This window comes from Nannobrachium achirus (assembly GCF_963921795.1).
Source record: "Nannobrachium achirus genome assembly, chromosome: 7".
NCBI lineage: Eukaryota > Metazoa > Chordata > Actinopteri > Myctophiformes > Myctophidae > Nannobrachium > Nannobrachium achirus.
The window spans coordinates 60,976,772-60,992,058 of record NC_137816.1 but is presented as its reverse complement, the minus strand read 5'-3'; the positions used below and the strand labels follow the sequence as shown (position 1 = coordinate 60,992,058).

Genomic DNA, 15,287 nt, shown 5'->3' with positions numbered 1-15,287 from the left:
CGAATCCGGGCTCCCCCTGAGTTAATGTCGAAGGGTCCTTGGGCAAGACTCTGAACCCCACATTGCTCCCGGTGAGCTGGTTGGTGCCTTGCATGGTTTCCTCCGCCAGCGGTGTATGAATGTGTGCGTGAATGGGTGAATGTAATGCACAATCTCTGTAAAGCGATTTGGATAAAAGCGCTATATTAATGCACCATTTACCATTTATAAATATGGACCTGGACAATTCTATACTGCAAAATGTTCAAATAATGTGTCGTATGTTGGCATTGGCATGCAAGGCTAATATACAGTAGAACCTAAACATGACGAGAGAGAGAGACTTGAGAGTTTATGCACACAATGGGCTATTTACTGTGAAGAGCTAATCCTTAGCAGAAACGGGAAGGAAAGAGGGCAGGAAAGAGAGGGCAATGACCTAATGCCTCTGACAAGTCACAATTCACTGTAAACACTGTCCACACCTATAAGGCCTGAGGCTGAGAGTTTTACTACCCACTTCCTCTTATAAGAAAACTCACGTTCTCATGAAATTAAGCAATAGTTGGCCCCAGACGTCATTGTCTTTTGTCGAATTGTCAGAGGTAACGGATGTATTAAATAAAAGTTATGTACCACAATGCAGAAAACAAAATCTGAGAATGTGATAATATAAACTGCCAAAAGACTTTAAGAAGCTAGCTAGGCCATGTTCTGAGAATGGACCACCGTCAGTGTCCAGTGACTGAAAATAACTGACATCATGAGAGAGCTGACAACTGATCAGTAGAGATGTCAAAACAAAAGCGACATCATGAAACATTTCATTTATCATTTGATTTAAGTCTAGGTTTGCGTCTCCTAGATGCTGTAGTTATCTTAATGCAAACGGGAAACATCATTGGTGTCGTTTTGACAATAGTCAATGTCACTGACACATAGTTGTTTTTTTTCAGACGTTAGATCATTTGTGGTTTCGCACTGCGGGTGTCCAACTCTCACACATTCCTCCAGTGTGTACTGCCATCATGCCATGTGGGGACTTTCCTCCACCAGGGGGTGAGACAGAGTTCATGACAGTCCCATCTCCAAATCAGTTATCATCTAGTGTGTATTTTAATCTCCTTTTGTTTGTTCTGAGCTGTTGGGAAGTGTTTCTTTTTTGGTGTGTGCGTGTGTGCTTCATTAAAATCGGACAGATCTGTTTTGATTATAGAGAAAGTAGTGAGTACAGATTTGCAATTTTGCATGATGTTTGGACAGACATCATAGTAAAAATGAATGCGTTTTGAAAATAAATTAATACAAAACATTTTTTAAAAATCGGCCAGTTTGTGATGCTATAATAGGCTATGATTTGAGGTATTTTGTTCAAAACAAGCCACTCTTGCAAACTTACGTAGATGACAATGTTAGTCAATCAGGATGGAATGTGAAATGACACACACACACACACACACACACACACACACACACACGTACGTATCAGTGCAAGATTGTAAGAATGCTCCCAAGAATTTATTCATGATCATTAACAAAACCAGCATTGGGTTAAACTAATAGCTTATCTTTTTCAAAATAATCATAAAGGACCACTTCACCCATTTTCTACTTACTATACCTACTTTCATATAATTGGTCCTTACTAATGCTCATAAGATGGCAGCATTTCTGTCTATGTCGCAGAGAAGGGACGTGGACAGCTCAGTAAGCATCCTACCAATGAAATCATTGGTTGGCTTTTTTAAAATGTTTATGCAGGAACAATGGCTTCTATATCAGCATTCTCAAGAACAGAAAGGCTGTAGTTTATATTAGCTTAAAATTCCCATTGATGATATCACTGGTAGGCAGGTTTCTGAACTGTCCATAGTCCACACCAATGTGATGCAAAGTATCTATACGTAAATTGTAAATCTTATGAGCGTTAGTGAGGACTAACAATTATATGAAGATATAGTTGAAAATAGGTGAAGTGCTCCTTTAATCCCTTAAAGTCGGCCATACCAGCCCAGACGAAAAAGCATTTTGTATTTTAAAACAAAACGCCAGAAGCCAGAGGATTTAAGAGGGTCTCCAAACGCATGGGGCAATTATACAAATTCTGTATATTTACTTCACAGGTAAAAAACAGCGCAAAGTTCAGAAATAAAAAAATACATTCAAGTCTTGCTTGTGCGGGATGGGAGGGGAATCTGAAGACAATGCAGGTACTACTTAGTGACACTTGCACACTGAAAATAGAATCTGCCGGGTCAGATGTCAGATGAAACAAAAACTGGTTCTGCAAGTGTACAAAAGAAAGACTAACTCTCTCCCTGAGCAAGTGAGTTTATGTCAAGGGCAAAGTCACAGGAACAGCTGCGAGCTGTTTGGTTCTTGGTGTCACCCACAGTTTGCTGTCTCTATTACTTTAGCTGATAAATAGTAGAGAAAGAGTAGAGTAAAGGGGAAGACCACCCATTTTCAATATTGAACTGTCATTAACTCATACCCTGCCAAAAAAGACGTTTTCTATAATAAAAACGTCTTTTTAACTATGGACCTCCCTGCCAGACGTCTTCTGGACGTCTTTTTAAAAAAAATAATAAAAAAAAAACAGTGTACTAGGCATGATCGCCATCGCGAAATTGCATGTTTAACCCCCATACCAACCCCATCTTTCAAACATGGCAGCCATGTTTGTTTACATTTGAAGAAAACATAAGGGCTGCCTTCTCCTGAATGCCTGAACGGATTTCCAAGCGGATTTTTTGGTTTGAAAGCTGTGAAAAGCATGCACATGCATAGTGCATGATCTGTGCACGAATGTGTGCACCAGCGTGCACACTATTTTTTTAACCCTTTGTTGGCGAACCGGCAATATAAGAGGTCCCACTTTAAATATGGCACCGACTGAGTTAATATAGAGGAGTTGTGTGGAAATAAAAAAAAGGTTCCCCCTCTACTGTGTTGAATTGAACTGGAGGATTGATTTTGGGGTTTGTATTGTAAAGTACAACGGTGTGATGTCATCACATCACAATACAAACTCCAAAATCAATCCTCCAGTTCTAGGCAACACAGAAGAGGGTGAACTTTTTTTTTTTTATTTCCACACAACTCCTCTAAGGTATATTAATGACACAGTTCAATATTGAAAATGGGTGGTCTTCCCCTTTAAGACAGAGATCTGAGCTCAGGCCGAACAAGCAAACGTCCTTCTTGAAAGGCACTCAAAAATGTTGAATACAAATTATATGAAATTAAATACAAAATGAATGTCCATTGTTTTTTTTACAATTTTCTTCAGCACTCCTTCCACAGGTCTCACATGGTTGTTCTTTAACCATTGCCATATAGAGGTTAGCCTACTAGGTTAGAAATTATATTTTATGGCAGTCAAGTCAATAAGTAGTCGGTAAAGAATATTCCTGAAAATGTAGCAGCCATACGTTCTAGGCACCTCGTCGTCACAGGATAGGACAGAATACACAGGACTTTTACAAGGTCCTGGACAGTCCTGTGTCAGTCTTGTCCACGAATAACCAATAATCCATAATAGTAATTGTCCATAATAAAAAAGAAAAAGAAAAGAAAGTTCAGGGCACAAGTTGGGCACAAAGAATGGTTGTGTATCCATTTCTGTCTGCCAGATGCACCAAAACAAAACGCAGTTCAGTCTCCATAGCGTATCTCTGCCCTCAGCTCCTTGGCGACATAGCTTAGCAATGCAGCAGTGACCTGTTGCTGGAGTGTGGCGTTGCCCATCACCAGAGCAAGGAGCTGGGCCACGTCGGTCCAGTCCAGATGGCCTACGAGGGCCACGATGTCGCCGTAGAGCTTCTGCTGCTGCAGAGGGGGAAGCTCCATCAGGATCTGAGGCAGAGGCCTGAACTGGCCACTGGTCAGCCAGCTGCCCAGCAGACCACCCACTGCACCACCTGAGACAGGACAGCAGGTGGGACATTGTCCAGGAAGACACACAGAAAGAGAAAGAGAGAAAATCTGTTAATTAAATCAAATATACTGTAAACAGAGTATCAATGTTTTTTTTTGTCATACATAAGAATAGCAAAAAGTGTACAATCAATGTCTGTGTAATGAACAATCATGGGAAATATACTTCATTTTGAGCAATGGTGCCACCTTGTGCTTTAAATTGGACATTGCATATATATATATATATATATATATATATATATATATATATATATATATATCTTAATATTATAATTGGAGAGCTAGGTCATGTACGCCATGAAGGCCTATTCCCAGCAAACCAGTGAACGTCACGGTTCCCCGCTCGGCATGTACACTGCTCAATACTCTGGAAAGGGCCTAAGCTATGTTTGCCGCCATGATTGTACTTAAATGTCAAACAATTAATATAAAACGTTATTTTTTATACAGGCATATATTTTAGCCACCTCTCGCTAGGACCCCCCTCCCACCCTACTGCCCATGTGCGACTGCAGTGCACACAAGTAGAGATGGGATTTATGGCTCTCTGAAGTGAGCCGGATCTCTGGGATCCGTTCCTTTCAAAGAGCCGTTCAAAAGACTGACTCATTTGAGTTACTATGTAGATTTTGATTATGATTACAAATAACTTCAACCCTATATAAATGTATTTCTGACATACATATGTAACCTACATACCTGCTATTTGAAAATTGCCCATCTACAAGCTCACAAATTATTTTTTTATTTCTTTTCTTTTTTTACATTTTATGCATTGTAAAACCTGTGAAACAGGACATTCTTACAGTACATTTTGATACCAATACTTTTGTACTTTTACTTAACATTCCAGGTTTCTACTTGTGGCAGAGTATTTCCACATGGATTGCAGTATTGATATTTTTTTGACTTAAGTAAAGAATTTGAGTACTTTTCCCACCACTCTTCATTTACAAAAGGAACGGCTCCCTACTACGAACCGGATCCCATCGTTCATTTCAAAGAGCCGTTCACAAGACTTGATTCGTTCGCGAACGTCCCATATCTCACACAGTAGCAGCAGCAGCAGCAGGCAGACAATCGTATGGCATTTTTGGACACAACACGGACACGGATAGTATTGTTAATGCACAAGCTGCACACACGCTGCAAACACATAAACAGCTTTTAGAAACACTTTTTCTCTTTCGGTTTTCGGCGGCGGCGGGGGGCGCGACCGGACCGTTAAAATGCCTCGGATCGGATACAGACAGAGAAAGATACACCGTCCTCCGTCCTGTGTGTGTGTGTGTGTGTGTGTGTGTGTGTGTGTGTTTGTGCGTGCGTGCGCTGCAGTGAAAACCTGTCTGTTTCTCTGTCTCTCCGATCCATGTTCACAAAAAACATTGCCTCACTTCATAACCACTGGATCGTGTATCATAATAATGCGTTAATAGAGCACGCACGCCGAACGCACACAGTGACACATTCGCGAACGTGCAAATGCTATGGTGTAACTAAATAGCCTCCGCATGTAACATTGTGTTGACGGAGGGACGCTACTCTAACGTGCAAGCTTCAATCGTTATGTTGCTTTCTGCAATGGAGAGCAGGGGTAGGATGAGGAATAGTGGAATACACAAAAAACATACCAGCGAGGCATTTATGTAATTTCCAACATCAAAAACCCCAAATATTAACAACAATCAACGGGTCGACATGTCTCAGAACGTGCCTACTTTCGCCATTTGATTTCTCCTGACTCCTATTATATTGGTGCTAAAAAAGACTAACTCACTTTCAGACAGCCCAGACCGGTTGGGGAGGTGGTTGAAAAATCTATTAGAAGTTTGCAATAGAAAAAAGTACAGTTTCATGACAGTACAAATCACTGCTACAAGGTCAACTAAAAGGAGATCCTAGAAAGCCGAGGCTTATTATTTCCACAGGAAATAAGCCTAATGGGGCCACGGCCGCTTAAGGGACTGGAGGAGGTTGTGTTGGCGTATTTTACCATTAGTGTCCATGTGTGCCTTTTTGTTCATGATAAATCTTGGATATTATCTCACTACCTTAATCAGAATACGTACCAGCCAGTCTGTCCGCATTTCTGCTAACTCTGCGTCCGACTGTCCGTTGTTCAATTGTGTAAAAAACATAATACAAAAATGCCTTGCTGAGGCCATTCCCTTTAACTGGCCAATAGGGATATGTGGGCACTTGGAGAGGCGGCCACCTAGACAACTGGGCACTAGGGACATAAAGTGGAGCACACACTGAACGCGGGCAGCTGCGCAGCGTCCCATCGCGGTATCGACGCACGTGAAGTGCCGCGCGGTAACCCCAACTGGATGCGGCGCGCTGCCACAGCACATCCATTTCCCCCGGTGGGGAGAAGCATGGGAGAAGCCCCCGCAAGGGGCTTTTTTTCTAGTATATATATATATATATATATATATATATATGAGGGGGGCTTCCATGCAGCAAAGGTCTGGATTCGAACCCGCGACACGCTGACAGGCATGTGGTATGTGCCTGGACCGCTAGGCCAGCGGGCGCCCCATTGCAATAAAGCTTTGTTTATACTTCCAAAAGTCAGGTAAAAGGCTTTGCGTAATTTATATTTTATTGTGCAAGTGTCCCTCGCCCAAAGTGAAACCCCTCAACACATTTTTTATTTGAAAAGCAGCAGTGGTGGTAGTGTAAATTAGTATAAAATAGGCTTTATTGTCCAGGATCTGATTTGTCTTACCGACAGCAATTCCCGGAGGCCCACCAAGCAGTCCGCCTAGAAAGGCAGCCCCTCCTGCCACGATGGCTCCTTTAGTAGAGTTCTTCACCGCTACTTTGATCTGCTGGTTGGCTGATACGTCACAGCACAGACGCATGATGTCGTCCATCCGCGGGGCCATTTGAACGGCTGCCTACAGTAGATTAAGACATGGAGGTGTGAACAACTCAAAATAAGCAATTCAACTGTTTTTGTGTGGTCAGTGATGTCAGTAAATGTGGGCACTGTTTAGTATCAGTGATGTCAGCATGGGTGTATATCAGACAGACATCGGACAGACAGACATTCAGTCGTTTATCCCTTCCCTACTACTAACGTCGCCGAGACCCATGGGGTTGGGGTCCTGAGTCAGCATGACTAGGGTCTCACAGTCACAGCACACGGCTGGCACAAGGTAAGAGTCCAACTTCTGCACACAGATCAGTTTTTTGACTATGTTCTTAGCTGCTTCCCCTGCCGTTACTGTACTTGCACGATGTACAGTTGCACATAAAGTAATGCATTAGGCAGGACTGAATTTCTTGACAGAAAGTTAACTCATAATTATGTCCACTGTGTATTTTTATGAAACAAAAACCGATATAAAGAGGATAATTCAAGTTTTCCATACAACTGCAATGTTGGTAAGGCTGTCAAGGGTTGGTGTTGCAACTCTAGTTTCCAGATATTAAAAATAGAATCTTAAGAGTTGCTTGCGACTACTTGAGACACTGAACCCTGGTGTGGCAGGTTGCCTCAGTGTGAATGGGCACACACACTTAAAGCTACTACATTGTGGGAATCAAACCACCATGGTAAGACATTCTAACCAGTAACCACTGAGCTAAATATGTAAATTAATCCATTTGAGATCTACACATTATTATACCCAGAAGTTACTTTATTTATTGAAGTATTGTTTTATGATTCAGTATCAGTATAATAATGCCAATACAGAGTGAGAATGCTAGAACCATGAATAAGTAATGTGTTTACAGAGGTATTAAAAGTAAAGGCCAATAAAGTAGCTGCAAGTTGCATGTGGCCTGACAGCTGACACTCTATAAGTGCTTGTTTTTCCTCAAAGTGTGTGTGTGTGTGTATAACTGTATATATCAAGAGTGCCCTCTTCTGGCAAATAAATGCACGACACATCTATTTTCCAGCCATGGTGTGGTGTGGTGGAAACAAAAAGCGAAAGTTACTTATTACATCAATACATCCTTTTTTCTGAAGTACATTTTATCAGTAAAGTTTCAACAACCTATTCTCTTAAAAGCACAACAAGTAAATACATCGTGTATCTAAACAGCCTACGGACTTTATGCTGACTTTTTTCGTGTTGCGTGAAGCTACAAGCTAGCCCACAAGCCCAGCTATGGTAAATAGGTAAGTCTAGACTAGATATATACAGACAGACAGACTGTGTCATCAATCATCATCATCATCTGTGTAAAAACTAATAACAAGGTTCACATTCAACGCAGCCCGAAATGACATCACAAATTGACGACAACAATAGTCTAAAATGTCATACCGTAGAAACGTAGGTGAATGAAGTCTGTGCTGCTGTGAGTGTGTGTGTGTGTGTGTGTGTGTGTGTGTGACTGGTGGTGGTCGCAAAGAATTATGGGAACATGAGTCATGACTCATGATGATATGACATGTCTGTTAACTTGTGATGTCAACGCTCTGATGAATGTCAGTCAGTCAGCATAGTCAAGTTTGAGTTGTTTTATATTTCCAATATTCAATACTTGTAATTCTACTAATTCTATGCGATGCAAAGTGCATCATGCAACCCCAAGGCATTGTGAGCTTGTAGATCTGCTATTTTCAAAAGTCTGACAGACTGACAGTCAAATATGTTTTTCAAAGTATATACCGTAAAAGAAAACTGAGCTGCCCACAAATCTAATTAGACTACATAGCATATAGAATGATTCAATAAAATAAGTAGGCCTAATAGAAAATACAGGATAGGTGAGCAAAAAAGAAAAAAAATGTTTGAAGAAATGGTCTTAACTAAGTAAAGGCACCTGATGTGAACATGCACTGTACTAGTCCTACATCATTACCAGACTTATAGGCTTATTGTCCTTATTCAACTTCTTGTTTATGCCCCAAAATGAGTGTATTATAGAGGTTTTGTATCAATTCTAGAAATGTGTAAACCTTAATTGTCAAATGTTTAAGCATGTTCTAATCATGTATACTTTACTTTACTTGAAAACATTTTCCATTCCATGTACATGTTATTATTTTGGATAAAATAGGCAGTTTTACATCGAGGTGCCCAGATAGAGGTCCCATAGTGCCCAGTCAGTGCCCACCTATCCTCCGCCTTATTAGGGTGGGATTTGGTGACGTCGGCATTACAGGGGGAAGAGCTCAGCTACTGTGATAAACAAGTTCGAGATCAAAACAATCCTTGAGGAACACATTGTACATAACTTGTCCCGCCGTCATACTCCAGAAGAAGAAGAAACATTTGTTTTCCCACAAGGTAAGATACATTCTTTACAATCAGATCGGCGTGCATTTGTACGATCCGCTTCGTTGTTGGTTTTCCTCTATCTGTTGTTCCCATTGTTCTCTATCTGGTTTGTGTGTTGTGTGTCTGACTAGAGCCGCATTTAATTAACTGTGTGAATGGTAATAATGCCTGTATATCAATAGCAATTCGATTGATCTCAACGCTTGTAACGGGCAAAAATTGTTCCAAAATGCAAAAGTCGAATACAAATCTCTTTACAGCAGGTACATTTATAAATTTACCTGTATAATTCTCGTCAATATTGCGTCTTTAGTTTATTATAGGAGGGTTTTTACAGACTGGGCTTTTCAATACGTCTCTGATCTTGGCAGGCAGAGGTGTTTTGACAGTAGATTCCAGACAGACACAGACAAGTACAGTACAAGGCATTCAGACAGAACGTACCCAACCTAGCCCTGAATACAGGACGGTCATATACATGACCGTCCTGGTGCCGCCTCAACTTGAGGAGTAGTGGGCAATCGAGCCCTTAACGGTTTGAGCTAGGAACGTCAGATTTCAAAAATAAAGTGCTTACCTAAGCCAACTTTGATAACAATTTGACGCCGCACAACGTTCATTACACGCCGCTACCGGATTGTTGAATAAAAAGCATTTTTGTCCGAAATTATTTAGCTTAACATAGGACTTCCGCCTCTAGTGGACAGTCGCGTCATCGCATCATCTCCGTTCACTACAATGATCAACCGGAGATTACGCGACTGTCCACTAGCGGCGTCAAATTGTTATCAAAGTTGGCTTAGGTAAGCACTTTATTTTTGAAATCTGACGTTCCTAGCTCAAACCGTTAAGGGCTCGATTGCCCACTACTCCTCAAGTTGAGGCGGCACCAGTATTCAGGGCTAGTACCCAACCCAACTGCTGGTCTATTTGTGTGTATATCCTATTATTTGTGTTGCCATTTAATGGCACAAAGCTGAAACGTAGGGTGGCTGTAAAGTGGTGATATTTAAGTTGATAGCATTCAGGATTAGTTGATGTTTTATAACGACTGGAAGTTCTTTGGCTTCTCCAAGAAAGATACAGTGTTTACACATTATACAATGTTGTTGCCAGAGTATCAGGTTATGAGAGTAATTTGAGCCTCTCGCACGTCACATCGTGGATGGGATGCTTGCTTGATTGGCCTGATCAGCTCAGATCAGTATCTGTGTCTGTCGATCTGGCAACAACTTTAAAAATGTACTCTTTCCTCTACTGTTTATCAACTGAGTGAGAACTGAAGTAATAGAGACAGGAAGCTGTGGGCGATGCCAAGACACAAACAGCTGACTGGCACTGCAAGTCAGCTCAGCTGTTCCTGTGACTTTGCCCTTGACACATAAACTCACTTCGTCAGGGAGAGGCTCTCACTATGCTGTGCCAAAAAGGACTACATGTTCTGGTAGGGTTGCTATGTAGTCCCAGACAGCCATGATATTCCCAGTGATGGTCTCAAGGGGGAGCTATTTATACTATTCAATAATGTCTGCTATAGACACTAACACTATACGTACTACAACAATAATAAAGGAGGAGTGATTATGCATTTTGTGCATAAATCTGTCTTGGTTGGGTGTCATTACTTTAAACTGCAAAGTAATGAAAGTATAAACATTAGGCTCTATATTAAAAATAAAGTAAAGACAAGAGTTTAAAGAATAGGCTAGTCGGGTTGACATGATGGAGGAGTCACTAAGGGATTATTACTGTTCAATGCTTTTATAAAGTTTATCTATTTATGTATTATTTTATGAATAATATATTATAAAAACTCGTCTTGACACCAAATCCAACCCACCCTTGTTGTTTTCGTCACAACAGAGGGTGAAAAGATGATCGGAAAGATCCTGTCTCATCTGCTTTGGAACACGGTTGATGAATTTGAAGCGGCAGACGATGACAGCTATGAGGAACTGATGGAGCGTGAGGAGGAAGGATGGGTCATTGTTAATATCCAAGGTGAGAAGACTTATACCGTCACTGAGCATTGATATATGCTGATTTTTGTTCAAAGACTATTTAAACTGATGAAAATGGATGGATTTGTTTTTACTTTGATGCAGTGTTAATTTTTACAGCAAAGTTTGATCTAATCTACAGTTGATTTTGTCAAACAAAAATGTATTTTGGCAGGCCTTGATGGCACCGTTATGGCATGTAGATCTGCTATTTTCAGAGCGCAACACCCGAGCACAACCAAGCGTAAAATGACTTGTCTTTTAGTTTCGATCTCTGCTCCACTAGTCCCTCCCTAACATTTTAGTCTAGTTTTTCTTTGTCAAAATATTGTCTTATTTTTAGTCATCATAACCTAGTTTTTTCAGTGAAAAAAGGTAGTCAATGAAAATCTTTCGTCATAGTTTTATTCGACAAAATGAACTGTCACCGTCTGTGACGTCTCTTTGCACAGAAAACAGTCCACTGTCGGCTGCAGAGGCAGATCCCCTTGAGAACCTGCTGATTGAACACCCCAGCATGTCTGTCTACCAGATGACTGGTGAGGAAGATGATGAGGAAGAGCTGGGATCTGATGAAGAGGAGGACTCTCCAAGGTTTGTTTACATACTTTACTTTATTCGTTAATTTAGATGGGACACCGCACATTAATGAACTGTACATATTAATGTAATGTAAATACACCAGATTTAGCAAAGATGCTAATTTACATCCGCAGCCCCCCCCCCCCCCCCCCCCCAAATAAAATGTGAAAACAACAGGCAGACAGTGGAGTACATTACATTACGTAACACAAGGAAAACAGAGCATAAAATGTAAATACAAGAACAGAGGTGCGAAGTATATCTATTTATGGCTAAGACTAAACAAGTTCCTCTTGGGTTGTGTATTGCACTAAGAAAATAGCAGTGTTTTAGAGGTCAATATATGTTCGTATACTCTATTTATACACTGCACACTGTGCACATTACTCGCACGCACCTGGTATAGGGTAACACTCAACCGTCTTCTATCATAATTTGTCACTTTGCGTTTCAGATATTGTATTTTATGCATTCCAGACATAGATCTTAGGGGTGTCTGGATGGTGCAGTGTGGTAAAGTTCCTGCCAACCACTGTGGAGATTGGAGTTTGACTCCTCTACTGTGTCTCTGGCTTGGCACTCTCAACCAAAGATATTTAATTAATGAAGATAGCTCATCCTCATTGGATCCACTAGAGTGCGACATGGTACACAAATCCTACAAATAGACTCCTAAGTGGGCGCCGGCTCTGACGCAAATCTCGCGCACGTCCTGTTTACTGGTGCTATAGATCCCGCGAGAGTGTGTTGCTGGGACAGCTTAACCTCGCCTACCAGGCTTTCTCCCGAGAGAGAGCCTGGTGTTCGTTCACAACAGAGCGTTTGGTTTCCGCCTAAAGCGCGGAAACCACTAGAAGCGGCGTCGCTTTGATTTGGTTCCCTCCGTTTGTTTCCCCAATCCCTTTTAAAATGCTGGAAATGCTACGTAGTCTTGCCAGTCGCTACGAGTTGGATTAAAAGATGCACATACCAAACGAATTTTTCGAAAGCAAAACTACGCCTCATCAAGGTGTTTATTAGGTCGGCCCTAAAAGTATGTCCTTGGGTGCAGGGGAATATTTTGGGTTAAAACTGAATCCGGTTGATAGTTCCGGCCAAAGCGTAGTCCGTCTAGGACTACAACATGACGTAAAGTGGTTTCTGCTCCCGACCGGATCAAACCCCGTAAAGTGAAGTGATCCCAGACTAGGGACAGCTAAAGAGCAATAATAAAGTTGATTTTCTCAGTTGTGTCGCTGAAAAAAGCCACTTTAGTATGACAATTTTGTTAATATTATGAGGCTTGTGATGATCGGGTCCAATATTTAGTTCAGTGACTATAGCTTCTGAACTATTATTTTGCTCTGTGTTCACGTTAGCTCTCCCATTGTAAATGAATAGACTCCAAACATGCTTCCGCCTCCTAAAAAGGTATCTACCTACGTCACACAGAAACGGGAAGTACAGGTCTTTTGCACCCTCTTGCTATCGCCCTCTTGGTCTCAACCAACACAATCGTGTTTGTAGATGGGAAGCAGGTTGGGGAGGGCGAACAAACACTTGTCATTGTAGGTGGGGGTTGGAATTTCCGACTTCTTTAGGATTCCATTCACAGTCTGTGGTTCCATTGGTGTAGCTGGAACCAGTTATTTATTTTCTTTATCCAACCATTCCCCACTCAACAGCTAACTACTAATATTTGGGGAACATTACATGGCTAACCGAACAATTACAAAAAGGGATTTGCTTTCAGTTTGACCGGCTGCTGTGGCGTCCACATGTAGCCTACAGATGTCAGGGTTACATTCATTTCCTGAACGCAACATAAGCGCACATTTTAGTCCACTGCCCCTTGTTTCTATAGGTCAGTGGCAGTGAGGCATCACATCTCCTGGCGCCTGGCGGCCTGGGGCGTTCCACTACCCTGCAATGTCCAAATGCTGGCAGTCCAGAAGGCAAGAGCTCAGGTGGAGCGCAAAAAGTTGAGCCGCAGTGCCCTCACCAGACAGAACCTTACCAAGACACGCTTTTCCCCGGCAGAGAAACGCTATGGGCACTTCAAGCAGCCCAGCCAGCGTCTCTACAACTACTGAAACAGTGGATGACTAGCACTGTAGGTGTTCCAGGTTGACTCCATTCAAGTGCAATAGGCTGGCCGTGTTGGTGAATCATCCTTCGTTTCACTCGTGTTGCACCACCATGAATGATTTTCAAAGCTTAACGTTATATGACGTAAAGGTTTTACCACACATAATGTAATATCCAATACATTTCACTAGTGTGCTGGTATATCTAGCTAATCACAGAAGGATCCACCACTTCCTTTCTGTATCAAGAGGCTCTATAAAGTAAGAACCACATCACGGCATTCACAAAACATAACACTACTGATAAGATTTCAGATGCAGATTTCTGTGTGCAGCCTGAGTTTCAGTTCAGTGCAGGCAACCTGCAATGTAAGCCATATCTCGACATCCTTTGTTTAAAGCCACTGAGTTCAAAGACCTTTGATCTCCAGACATTGTGAATGATCAGCCCCTCAGGTTTGATAAGCACAAATGACATAGTTGCAACAAAGCAGTTGAGATATTTGACTTAAATATTTTGAGACTTGTATGTAGCTATGATTAGGTGTAGATCTTGGAGGTTTGACATGTGTGAAAGCTATTTAGGTATTACTAGGTGTATTATTAGGTGTTACTGTTACAATGTATGGCGTATGTATTGATTGAAATGTGGAAAATGTATTCTAAATGAGGGTAAAATGGCCTTTGCCACATTTTGAAAGACTTTTCAGATTAGTTTTTATTTTTTAGAATTTGTGCCATAGATTTAGATGTGACAAGTCTAAAGATTACAGAACCACTGTTAAATGTTTTGTATTGTGTATGTATATGCTATTTTATTCTTCTTAGATGACACACTTTCTGATGTTACAAAATGTCTTGCTTGTAAATACAACTGAATACCAGGTTTTTTCTTTTTTTTATCTCTGGATATATTTTATAATATGTAAAAACAAAAACAAAAAAAGCTAATAAATATTGTTTTATTAAATGAGTGGCAGCATGTACATATTTCACAATACAGGAAAAGTGTAATGAGGTATATTTGTAGAAATATTTTGTTTTTCTATTAGTCAGATGCTCAATTCGTGCTCCGTACAATTTCACCATGACAGTAAAGAAAGGTGAGATTCAACATTTCTCAAAAGGCATGAAAGAGATTTCAACCCACTACAAGTGGGTCCAGATGAATGCACTGAATGATGTGACACCAGGAACGAGCATATCATTTTCGAAGTTCCTGCATCTTATTCATGAACCTCTTCACTCGTTCCGGGTCGACAGCGTTGGCCCAGTGGCCTCCCTGCTTGAAATGAGAGCCAATGATCATGCCATTTGCTTCCAGGTAGTGTTCCACATTGTCATAGGTCACTCCTGAGCCTATCAGCACTGGACTTCTCACAGACTGGGCAACAACTGCAAAAAGAGAGACAGGCAAAAATGTATATCAGCTCAAAACTTTGCAAATGTACTCACTGTATATGTGGTTGCTC

The 15,287-nt window shown here is 41.2% G+C and overlaps 3 protein-coding genes across 3 annotated transcripts in view; 1 reads left to right on the top strand and 2 right to left on the bottom strand.

Annotated features, from left to right (window-relative positions):
• Positions 1-3,106: 3,106 nt before the first annotated feature.
• LOC308288462 (protein C19orf12 homolog) lies at positions 3,107-8,250 on the bottom strand. The gene is made up of 3 exons (XM_080729905.1): positions 8,208-8,250; positions 6,653-6,824; positions 3,107-3,902 (listed from the first exon to the last, which is right to left on the bottom strand). The coding sequence occupies exons 2-3, from the start codon at positions 6,810-6,812 to the stop codon at positions 3,637-3,639; spliced, it is 426 nt and encodes a 141-aa protein (XP_080586031.1). The 5' UTR covers positions 6,813-6,824; positions 8,208-8,250; the 3' UTR covers positions 3,107-3,636.
• An 814-nt stretch (positions 8,251-9,064) lies between these two features.
• On the top strand, positions 9,065-14,767 carry LOC308288097 (uncharacterized protein). The gene is made up of 4 exons (XM_080729443.1): positions 9,065-9,176; positions 11,031-11,168; positions 11,620-11,761; positions 13,593-14,767. The coding sequence occupies exons 2-4, from the start codon at positions 11,042-11,044 to the stop codon at positions 13,819-13,821; spliced, it is 498 nt and encodes a 165-aa protein (XP_080585569.1). The 5' UTR covers positions 9,065-9,176; positions 11,031-11,041; the 3' UTR covers positions 13,822-14,767.
• Positions 14,764-15,287, bottom strand: part of LOC308288096 (uncharacterized protein F13E9.13, mitochondrial) — a 5,269-nt gene continuing 4,745 nt past the window's right edge. Inside the window, exon 6 of the mRNA XM_080729442.1 lies at positions 14,764-15,210. Coding sequence (XP_080585568.1) covers positions 15,020-15,210 — 191 coding nt within the window. The 3' untranslated portion in view covers positions 14,764-15,019. The remainder of the gene's footprint in view (positions 15,211-15,287) is intronic.

Excerpts from the sequence above, each read along its gene's own strand:
- LOC308288462 (XM_080729905.1), bottom strand. The coding sequence starts at position 6,812 with ATGGCCCCGCGGATGGACGACATCATGCGTCTGTGCTGTGACGTATCA. Across the intron at positions 3,903-6,652 it reads GCCTCCGGGAATTGCTGTCG|GTGGTGCAGTGGGTGGTCTG; the intron begins GTAAGACAAATC and ends GTCCTGTCTCAG.
- LOC308288097 (XM_080729443.1), top strand. The coding sequence starts at position 11,042 with ATGATCGGAAAGATCCTGTCTCATCTGCTTTGGAACACGGTTGATGAA. Across the intron at positions 11,169-11,619 it reads GGTCATTGTTAATATCCAAG|AAAACAGTCCACTGTCGGCT; the intron begins GTGAGAAGACTT and ends CTCTTTGCACAG. Across the intron at positions 11,762-13,592 it reads GAAGAGGAGGACTCTCCAAG|GTCAGTGGCAGTGAGGCATC; the intron begins GTTTGTTTACAT and ends TTGTTTCTATAG.